Here is a 12040-nt window from a genome sequence, read left to right on the forward strand (position 1 = left end):
CCAGTTTTATCAACACCATTTATTGAAAAGGCTGTCTTTTCACCATTGTTGTATATTCTTGCCTCCTTTGTCATAGATTAATTGCCCATAAAAGTCTGGGCTCATTTCTGGGCTTTCTAATCTGTTTCATTGATTTATGTGTCTGTTTTTATGCCAGTACCATACGGTTTTGATTACTGTAGCTTTGCACTATAGTCTGAAGTCAGGGAGTGTGATGTCTCCAGCTTTGTTATTCTTTCTCCAGACTGCTTTGGCTATTCAGGGTCTTATGTGTTTCCATACAAATTTTAGAATTTTTCATTCTAGTTCTGTGAAAAATGCCATTGGTATTTTGGAAGGGATTGCACTGAATGTGTAACTTGCCTTGTGTAGTATGGTCATTGTAACAATATTTATTCTTCCAATCCATGAACACAGTATAGCTTTCCATCTGTTTGTGCTGTCTTCAATTTCTTTCATCAGTGTCTTATAGTTTTCTGAGTACAAGTCTTCTACCTCCTTAGACTTATTCCTAGGATTTTTTTATATATATATATTGGAGTATAGTTGATTTACAATGTTGTTTTAGTTTCAGGTGTACAGCAAAGTGGTTCAGTTATACATTTATCTATTCTTTTTCAGATTCTTTTCCAGTATAGGTAATTACAGAGTATTGAGTAGAGTTCCCTGTGCTATACAGTACAGCCTTGTTAGTTCCCAATTTTATATATGGTAGTATGTACAGGTTAATCCCAATCTCCTAATTTATCACTTCCCCCCACCTTTCCCCTATGGTAACCATAAGTTTGATTTCAAGATCTGTGAGTCTGTTTTGTAAGTAAGTTCATTTATATCATTTTTTATTAGATTCCATATATAAGTGATATTATATGACACCTGTCTTTCTGTGTCTGACTTACTTCACTCCTTATGACAATCTCTAGGTCCATCCATGTTGCTGCAAATGGCATTATTTTGTTCTTTTTTATGGCTGAGTAATATTCCATTGTATCTATGTACCACATCTTCTTTATCCATTCCTGTTGATGGACATTTAGGTTGCTTCCATGTCCTGGCTACTGTAATTAGTGCTGCAGTGAACATTGGGGTGCATGTATCTTTTCAAATTATGGTTTTCTCCAGGTATATGGCCAGGAGTGGGATTGCTGCATCATATGATAGTTTTATTTTTAGTTTTTTAAGGACCCTCCGTACTGTTCACATAGAGGCTGTACCAATATACATTCCCACCAACAGTGTAGGAGGGTTCCCTTTTCTCCACACCCTCTCCAGCACTTATAGTTTGTAGACTTTTTAATGATGGCGATTCTGTGTGAAGTGATACATCATTGTAGTTTTGATTTGCATTTCTCTAATAATTAGTGATGTTGAGTATCTTTTCATGTGTTTTTTGGCCATCTGTATTCTTCTTTGGAGAAATGTCTATTTAGATCTTCTGCTCATTTTTTATTGGGTTGTTTGTTTTTATGATATTGGGCTGCATGAGCTGTTTGTCTGTTTTGGAGATTAAACCCATGTCGGTCACTTTGTTTGCAAATATTTTCTCCTATTCTATGAGTTGTCTTTTCATTTTGTTTATGGTTTCCTTTGCTATGCAAAAGCTTTTAAGTTTAATTAGGTCCCACCTGTTAACTTTTGTTTTCATTTTAATTACTCTGGGAGGTGAATCCAAAAAGATCTTGCTGCAATTTATGTCAAAGAGTGTTCTGCCAAAGAGTGTTTTCCCCTAGGAATTCTATAGCATCTGGTCTTACATTTAGGTCCTTAATTCATTTTCAGTTTGTTTTTGTGTATGATGTTATGGAGTATTCTAATTTCATTCTTTTCCATGTAGCTGTCCAGTTTTCGCAGTGCCACTTATTAAAGAAACAGCCTTTTCTCTATTGTATACTCTTGCTGCCTTTGTCGTAGATTAATTGACCATAGGTGCATGGGTTTATTTCTGAGCTTTCTATACTGTTCCATTGATCTATAAGTCTGTCTTTGTGCCAGTACTAAACTGTTTTGATTACAGTATGGTACTGGAACAAAGCTTTATAGTATACTCTGAAGTCAGGGAGCCTGATTCCTCCAGATCCATTTTTCTTTCTCAAGATTGCTTTGGCTATTTCGGGGTCTTTTGTGTTTCCATACAAATTTTAAGATTTTTTTGCCCTAGGTCTGCAAAAAAATGCCATTGGTAATTTGATAGGGATTGCATTGGTCTTCTATCTCCTTAGTTAGACTTATTCCTAGGATTTTTATTCTTTTTGATGCAATTATAAATAGGATTGTTTTCCTAATTTCTCTGATAATTCGTGTCAGTATACAGAAATACAACAGATTTCTATATATTAATTTTGTATCCTACAACTTTACATAGTTCATTGATGAGTTCTAGTATTTTGGTGGTGTCTTTAGGATTTTCTGTGTATAGTTATCATGTCACCTGCAAACAGTGGCAGATTTACTTCTTCCTTTCCAATTTGGATTCCTTTTATTTTTTTTTTCTTGTCTGATTGCTGTGGCTAGGACTTCCTTACTGTTCCACATCTTTGTTACCACTTAGTATTGTCAATCTGTTAGGTATTTTGGACAGTGTGTGGTAATAGCTCTTTGAAGAGGTAATTTACATTTCCTTGATTACTAATGAGATTAAGCACCATTTCATGCTTAGACACCATTTGGATACCCTCTTATAAATGTCTGTTCAAGTTCCTTACCCATTGATATATTAGATTGTATTTTTCCTCATTGACTTGTAGAATTGTTTTTAATGTTCAGGATAATGACTTTCCTCTTTCATTAATTTTTGTTCTTGTCTTTATTATTTCTTTCCTTCCACTCTCTGTGGCATTATTTTACTATTCTTTTTCTAAGTTCTAGAGATGAATAAGTCATTAATTTTCCAGTCTCTCGTCTTTAATAATATACACACTGTATACTATCAATTTCCCTTTAAAAACAACTCTAGGGCTTCCCTGGTGGCACAGTGGTTGAGAGTTCGCCTGCCAATGCGGGGGACACGGGTTCGTGCTCTGGTCTGGGAAGATCCCACATGCCGCGGAGCGGCTAGGCCCGTGAGCCATGGCCACTGAGCCTGCGCGTCCAGAGCCTGTGCTCCGCAACGGGAGAGGCCACAACAGTGAGAGGCCTGCGTACCGCAAAATAAACAAACAAACAAACAAAAAAACAACTCTAGCTGCATTTCACAATTTCATTAGGAGATATTTTTATTATACTTTCATTCCAAACTATCTTCCTGTTTTTACTGTGATTATTTTTTTCACCCCAAAAGGGGTCAGAATTATTTATTAATTTCTAAATATGTGGGCATCTTTCAGTTATGTTTTTCTTATAGTTATTTCTAGCTTAATTCCACTGCTGTCAAAGAATATATTTTAAATGACTTAAATCCTTTAAATATGTTGTTTTATGGCCTAGCACATGATAGGGGTTTTTTTTTTTTTGTAAATGTTTCATATGTAACTGAAAAGAATATATATACTGCTCTTATTTGGTAAATATTCTACATACATCCATTAGGTCAAATTTGCTAATTGTATTAGTCATATCTTCTATAGCCCTACTAATTTGGGATATAGATGACTATCTGTATGTTTTCCCACATACTGCAAGAGATGTGTTAAAATCTCCCTAAACTGAAAGACAAGAGCTCCTAGACTGAAAGCAACTACTGAGTACCCAGAACAATGTTAGAAAATAGACCAACACCAAGACACATCAGTGAAATTTCACAATACTAAGGAAGAAAAGGATCTCTTAAAAACTCTCAGAGAAAAATTTTAAAATTTATACAGGGCTTCCCTCGTGGCCCACTGGTTCAGAATCTGCCTGCCAATGCAGGGGACACAGGTTCGAGCCCTGGTCCAGGAAGATCCCACATGCCGGGGAGCAACTAAGCCCGTGCGCCACAACTACCGAGTCTGCACTCTAGAGCCCACGAGCCACAACTACTGAAGTCCGCGCACCTAGGGCCTGTGCTCCCCAACAAGAGAAGCCACAGCAATGAGAAGCCTGCACACTGCAAATAAGAGTAGCCCCTGCTCACCACAACTAGAGAAAGCCCGCGCGCAGCAACGAAGACCCAACGCAGCCAAAAATAAATAAATAAATTTATAAAATTTATACAAAGGATGAAGGATTAGCATGGCACTGCATTTCTCAATAGTAATGAGAAAAATGAAGTACTATGTTAAAAACTCTAAAAGTGTTTAAAATCTTGACGTTTGTACCTGGAAAATCTATGAAATAATTGTAAGGCATTTTCAGACATGCTAATTTTTGCAAAATTTATACCCATAATAGCCTGTACACTGAAATAAAGTGGAACTTCCTAGAAGATATCCCCACTAAAATGAGAAAGTGAATCAAGAGAAATACATATGATCACAAAAAAGGAGGGCTCTGACTCAAGCCAACAGCAATGGGAATTAATGATAATGATAAAAAGAGATCTCAAGATAACTGTTGTACAGCACATATATAGATTAACCACCTATCTAAATTGGAACAACTCAGGAGGCTTTAGGAGAAACTTCTTCAAGAAAACAAATTGGGCAGAATAACAAATGTATTGGAACATACTGGGTGGAGATTTATATAAGTGGGGAAGAGGCTAGAGATAAATCAATGATAAGTTCACAGAAAACCAACTCATCAAACAAAAGACATTTATTAATTTCAGAGAAAACAAAAAGTTATTTAGGAAGTAAAAATAATCATAATATACCACATGGCTCAGTTGACAACGACACTTATATAGTCATAATAGTGTAATATTGAATACTGAACTAAGCAAAATTAGAACATAAGTATATTTGAAGAATGGGAATATAATGAGAGGATAAAGAAAGACTAAGGGGCTGGAGGAGATCAGGCAGAGTGAGTAAAGAATATAAAAAAGAGCTAGATCTTCATCTTCCATAGTAAAAAGTCAATATATAACGTGTAAAACTAAAAACTCAAGTAGCTATATTTAGAGATATCCGTGTAAACAGAATTTTTAAAAAGCTGTAAGAGGGGCTTCCCTGGTGGCACAGTTAAGAATCTGCCTGCCAATGCAGGGGACATGGGTTCAATACCTGGTCTGGGAAGATGCCACATGCCGCAGAGCAACTAAGCCCACGCGCCACAACTACTGAACCTGAGCTCTAGAGCCCGCGTGCCACAGCTACTGAGCCCGAGTGACGCAACTACTAAGGCCCATGCGCCTGGAGCCTGTGTTCTGCAACAGGAGAAGCCACTGCAATGAGAAGCCCGTGCACCGCAACGAAGAGTAGCCCCCGCTCGCCGCAACTAGATAAAGCCCGCACGCAGCAACAAAGGCCCAACACAGCCAAAAATAAATAAATAAAATAAATTTTTTTTAAAAAAGAAAATAAGCTGTAAGAGTTGAAAATAGTTACCTCTGGAAAGTAGGGGATAAAGAAATGCTATTTTTCATAATTAGCCTTGACTACTTAAAAAGGATGTGTGTGCAGATAACAAATACAAAAACTGGATTTTAAAAATTCTATCATAAAAGTGGTGAGCAGTCAGAAATTTAAGAATGTTTTAAAAATAATCTAAAATCACTCTTAGTCTTAAGTACTTCTTTTGGAACAAAAATGAAATGCTGTACGCGAGTTTGTTCTAAATAAGTACTACCCTCCTCTGATGTATTTAACTCCTAGTTATTATGCACTTTTGCAAACACATTCTCAACATTCTTTGGAATCTCAGGAACTTAGTTATTTCAGGTACTTACCAAGATGCTGATTTCTGAGTAATATAGGAAATCTTGGTCAGCAGAAGTTCCAGCAGATACCCTCGGGGAGAGTCCCCCAGCATATGCAATTCATCCACAACCACCATTCCTAAAGAGATTTTCCAGATACTAGTTTTTACAGAATTTCACAATTCCAAGAATTTTAAGACTCAATAACTTGTATCTTGTACCATAAATAGCTGTCATTATAATACACTGCACGTAATACAAATTTCTAACCATAAAACAAAAATCAGATTCCACATAGCAGACAATTCTTTTCCAAGATATTTCAAGTATAATAAGTGGTCTTACCACAATGTATTCTGGATCTAAAAATCAATGATTAGCTAACTCAGGTCTAACTCAAGAAAAACTTTGTCGTGTTACTCAGACAATTCTTAATTGGCAACCTTGTAGAAATACATGTACAATGAAAATCAAGGACATCCACAACAATTATTCAGTGGGTTGACTTTTCTGTGGGGAAAACAGCCAGGGCAACCATACTGATGTTAGCAAGTGCTTAGAAAAACAGAATCAGATCAGGAAGAAATAAATGATTTTAAGAGGATGTTTTTGTTTGATTATGGTAGACTAGTGACTCACCCTACTATAAAACATAAACATGATCGTAATTCCCTCCTCCCCTACTTGGAGAATCAAACCAGTCTATGCACTTGGAATAATGCTCAAGAAGTACTGAAATTTGTATCAACGAATGCCTCCTTTAAACATTTTCATAATATCATAGTTTGCATGTGCACTAGTGTCCCCCCCACAAATCCCCCTACAAAAATAAAGACCTTTCAGACTATTTCCTAATGGTACATGATGATCCTTTTCCTCATCAGTAAGCTATTTCCAAATCATATTGTATGATGACTTATTTCAGCATTCATTCATCCATCCAAAGAATATTTATTCTACCTAGTGTGCCAAGAACTGTGCTAGGTATAGTAGATATAACACTTAATCTGATATAACACAATCTGACAATTCTGATACAAACTGATGAATGTGATTTCTCTCTCCAAGCTTTATAGAGCGGAGCCTGTGTCTCATTAATCTTTGATTTTACTCCCCACCCCTACCCTACCCTAACTTTACCATTTACGTTCACCAGGAAAACAATGAGTAGCTAACTGATATTCTTGCAGCTTCTATTGCTGCTATAACCATTCTCTTCCTGTTGCTACCTCTACATAGTGGGCTTTCCCAAGTGGTTGGAAAAGGAAAAAAAAAAAGGATTAAGGTAGAAAAGTTCCAAGCTCAAATACAGTGCCAGTTTCTATAGCTCCCTACCATTTGCCTGCTAAATGGTAGCCTCTGGGTCCAGGCCTAATCTAGATACCACAGTACCAGAATATGATAATGAATACATATATACACTAACTGCAGAGATGGCAGGTGCTTCCTTCTATTCCTGGTAAACTTTAGATAGGAAAGAAGCAATGAGAAATGACTTGAGGGTTCAAGCATACCCTCTATGCTTTGTAAAGTGCAAAAATACAAGGAAGTAGAGTCAATAACATCAGTAGGATGCAAAACTTTTTTTTTTTTTTTACAGAGTTCCTAACATTACAGATGCCAATTTTCACCTCTAGAAGTAGATGACAGACAACAGAATAAAACATAAGTCATACAGAAATCACAACAGCTTCACTCCATTCTATCAAAAATAGCAAGAGAAAGTATATACTTATTTTCTTATTTGCTTACCTAATAGATCCATCTTATTTTCCTCTATGAGGCGATTGATCAGACCATTGGCTCTCTCAATTGTGCAGACAGCAATATCCAAAGAAGAGAAATGCCCTGTTGGAGAGGTACTGCCCATATAACCATCTACTTTTATTCCTACTTCCTGAAACAGACTCTAAATTGAGTAAAAAGGAAAAATACAGGGGAAAATATTTGAAATTCATGAATCTTAAATTGGTTCTTTCCCAAAACATAGACATAAGTATTCAAATACATTTATCAGATTACTGTTAGTTATTCCTGGTCAGGGCACACTGGTTCTTTTTAGAATCATATACTAAAAATAAGAAGTTCAGAACTGATAAAACTCAGTACAGAGATTTTCTGTTAAGACAGAGTCAAATAAAATGGCATACTTAATCAAATAAGTTCTAAGAGCTCTTTATAGAAATTAAAATTAAAGAAAAACTACCTTAAGCACTAACATTTTTAATCTAATAAACAAGCAAGAAACTCACTCTTTCTTTAAGTAACACTAATGTAATATTTTCAGAAACTTAATATTTTCAGAAATTTATACTTCATGAGGAAAATATTCTCATTATCCCCCTAAAGATTAGTTTTTTATATAACAGAAGAAAAGGTTTCAAAAGTCAAATGCAATGGGACTTTGATGTTAATTTTTTTAGTTTAACTTTTAACTAACATACCTTCTCAGTAAAAAGGATCATCATTTTGTTACTTTGGTCTAAGTTGAAAGGATGTTACCATGTAAAACCAGCTTGGTTGGCTATTTGACCTCTGAAATAACTGTTAAAAAGATTTATAGAACCATTGAATTTTAGAGCTGTTCATTCAATAAAATGTTTCTGAGTGTTTACTAAGTTAACCCATAGTTAACCCCATAGTTTCATTTTACCAGTGAAAAAACTGAGGCCCAGCAGATTATGTATCTGGCCTGAAGACACAGGTAGTGACAAAACTGGGACTAGAACTCAGATTTTTTGTATTACCACTGCAATAATCTTGGCATTCCAAAATCACATTTTTTCACTGCAGAAATCAGAATAAATTTATTCTATTTAATGAAGTATTGTATTTGTAAAAATACCTTAAAGACCAGTGAGCGTCACACAAATGTATACTGTTGTCATTCATTTTTGCAGGAGAACAGGAGAAGAAAACACAGGTTTGGAGCTTTACATAAGCACCAATGGATCTTGTTCTTCATCCTCTAACGTTCCCAAATGGCCTTGCATCAGGATGGGATATGCTTCCTCAAACATACTTCCTTTCCATGCTTCAGTCTAGTCCTACTATTCACTTAAGAGGTTGATTCTTAATTTGCACTTTTATATGCTAATTAAAGTACCCTGCCTATTTCCTAAGGAAAAGTTTATAAATTTTTACACAATTTTCACCGATTGCTCTTTGATTTAATGGCCCTTTCTCCTTTATGCAGTAATTTAAAAGTTTCCCCTCATAAATGGTCAACTTTTAAAGCTACATTGGGATGTAATAAAAGAAATTTTATTTTCCAATTGCTTTTATAATTCCATTTTAAATGAGTAAAGCCGAAGCTGCCAATAACAGGCCTTTCACAATTTCAAACTTAGTAAAAGAACATTACCTGGAAATAGTATTTCTTCTCTTTAGCCACAGAGACAAAGGGCAGAATAAATAGAGCTTTCTTCCGCGTTTCCAAGACCCGCTTCAAAATAAGTAGCTCAGCAACAAGAGTCTTCCCAGCACTTGTAGGAGCTAAAACAAGTTATTCGGCAAGGTTATCACAAAAAGAAGTAATATTTGATACACTGCATTAATAAATGTTTTAAATCATATCCAGTAACTAAATAGCCCAAGGCTAAACTATCATTAAGGCCCCAGCTAGCATCTGAAACCTTTATACCCTGAAATGCCCCTGACTTTAAACCAGGTTTCTAAATACTCTCACAGTGAAAATAGAGACAAATAAATCTTTACATCAAATAAATGATGAATATTACTGAGTACCTAGCTTATACCTAAAGATCCTTTCCTTTAAGTACTGAACAGTTAAAAGCCCTGCTTTGGGGAAATAGATAAAAAGCTTTAATACATTGTGATAGGAGCTATGATAGAAGTTGAGGGAGAAGAGCTGTAAGGAAGTTTATGGAAACAGAACTTATGAGAGCAAAGAAGGCAAGAAGAAAGGAATGCCAAGCAGAAAAAAACAGCATGTGTAAAGTTCTAGAGGAAAGCCTGGTATGTTCAGATGATAGCAAGTAATTTAGTAAGCCTGAAGTATAAAGTACAAGTAGGGGAGTGAAAACAGACATAGGAAAGTGCCACATGGAGAAGACTTTTATAATCCTACCATGTAAGGAATTTATCCTGAAAGCAATGCAGAGTGACTAGTGAGTTTTATGAAAAGGAATGACAAAATCATATTTATACTTTAGAGAGATCACTTTTGGCTGCAGGAGCAAAGCAAGAGCAGAAAGAAAAGATTAACTAGTTAGAAAACTATTGCATAATCTAGAAGATGATAGTAAACTAGGTAATGGACCTAAGAACAGAGAGTAGTAGCCAGAATCAAGACATTTGAGGTAACAGACACTACACTTGGTGATTAATTAATGTGAGTTGGTGAGCAGAGTTATGAATGACACCCAAATTCTTGTTTAAGCAACTGAAACGGTCAGGCCATTCTACCAATGCCACCAACTGCCACTAGTTAGCATTAACTGAGTATTTCCTACATGCCAAAAACTTTTCTAAGCCCACACCCTGGCACTCATGCTCTCTGTGCGCGTAGGCGCTCGCTCCCTCCCTCCCTCTGCTTCTCTCTCTCAACTAATTTGCAAGGTTACACAGTCAGTAAACAGCCTGAACTTATATCTATTGATAGTTAACTCTCTAATCATTTTTGGCAGCCATAATGAAAATCTGGATGACTCACAATTTCAGAGAAAACTGATACAAAGGACGTACATCTTACCAAGTAGATTTAGATTCTAAAGTCAGTATACTAAGCACAGACGGTTAAAAATTATGTAAGTCAAAGTTGCTCTTGAAAGCCCATATAAACCTTTCATAAAGTATATTACATAGGGTTTTGTATATACAATCCTGTATAAGCAGGTCAATTTATAAACATATAACATAAAATGTTCACACACTGAAAAGCAACTGAGATCAACTGTGGGAAGAGCACATTTACATCTCATACTGCACACTCACTCTGGGACATATGTTTTTTTGTTGTTGTTTTTTTTTTTTCTTTGCGGTGCGCAGGCCTCTCACTGTTGTGGCCTCTCCTGTTGCGGAGCACAGGCTCCGGATGTGCAGGCTCAGCGGCCGTGGCTCACGGGCCCAGCTGCTCCGGCATGTGGGATCTTCCCGGACCGGGGCACAAACCCGTGTCCCCTGCATCGGCAGGTGGCCTCTCAACCACTGCGCCACCAGGGAAGCTCTGGGACACATGTTTTTTGAGAGGAATGGTAGGCAGATAATTCTGTTTAAATTGTTCGGTTTTTGCCTTCCCCCACCCTACCATCTAATGGAATTTTCATAATTTAAGTATGCATATGATGAAACTCTGCTTTTCAAATATTTTAAGACTTTCTCTAGTTATAAAGCACTCTCTCACCCACCTTACCTCAATAGAGTGTCCTTTACATTAATAATGTCTTAAAAATAGTAGAGAAATTAACTTGCACAAATTTGAATACCTGAATAGACTAAATTCTTTCCTTCCAGGACTTGTCCAAGCAAAAGGCACTCTGCTTGCCATTCAAACATCTTTTTTACACCAAAACTGTGATATTTCTCCAGAACCGCTGTAGGAAGCCCCCAATTTGCCAATAGCAGCTTGTCTACTTTATCGTCAGGAAACGTCTGCTTGCATTTCCCTTTTAGGAAAAAAAAGGAAATAGTTAAATTTAGTTCTAACATAAGACTTCAGTAATTTGCTTTCCACTGTGTTTTGGGATTCCTATGTGTTGTAAAGAGGCTATTTAAAGTACATCCTGACATAAAACACATACAATATAAAGATCTGTAAGGAGCACTGGGCACTATTAGGAGTGAATTCCCTACAGGTGATGAGATTTGGCCAGCTAGTAAGTTGTTTCTGTAAATAAAGGTCGAAAAGATCCAGAAACCACTTGAAGACAGTCGCTGAATATGGACTGAAAGCTCTTCCACGTCAATAGAAAGTGACGTGCCGCACCAGATCCTAGTCACAAACTGAGAAAGGGGAGTAGAAGCCTAGCAGGCCGTGCAAACGCGCGAGCTCCGCGCGGTGAGGACACCTCCCGACGACTGGCCCGGCTGAGCTGCCTACCTCGCCCGCTGCCCACGGAGTGCCTGGGAGTACCTGCAGCTCTGGCCGGCGGGCGGCCGCGGTCCTTCAGGCTGCGTCTCAGGCCCGGGGGCGGGCTCAGCACCGGCCCCGAGAGGAGCAGGGGGCTGTCACTGCTGTCACCGCCACTTCCCGAAAAGAAGTCTGAGCCTGGTGCTGAACGTCGTCGTTTCCCACTCCAGCGCGTCAGATTCATCGCTAAATATTCTCGGCCATTCAGGGAAAGGCACAGTCCCAGCGTC

At 37.3% G+C, this 12040-nt stretch overlaps 1 protein-coding gene across 1 annotated transcript in view; it reads right to left on the reverse strand.

Moving 5' to 3' along the window:
- Positions 1 to 11994, reverse strand: part of POLQ (DNA polymerase theta) — a 114547-nt gene extending 102553 nt beyond the window's left edge. Inside the window, exons 1-5 of the mRNA XM_030857808.2 lie at positions 11814 to 11994; positions 11167 to 11346; positions 9084 to 9214; positions 7472 to 7628; positions 5750 to 5858 (exon numbers count right to left, since the gene is read on the reverse strand). Coding sequence (XP_030713668.2) covers positions 5750 to 5858; positions 7472 to 7628; positions 9084 to 9214; positions 11167 to 11346; positions 11814 to 11994 — 758 coding nt within the window. The remainder of the gene's footprint in view (positions 1 to 5749; positions 5859 to 7471; positions 7629 to 9083; positions 9215 to 11166; positions 11347 to 11813) is intronic.
- Positions 11995 to 12040: the final 46 nt, after the last annotated feature.

Source organism: Globicephala melas, chromosome 4, assembly GCF_963455315.2.
Source record: "Globicephala melas chromosome 4, mGloMel1.2, whole genome shotgun sequence".
NCBI classification, from domain to species: domain Eukaryota; kingdom Metazoa; phylum Chordata; class Mammalia; order Artiodactyla; family Delphinidae; genus Globicephala; species Globicephala melas.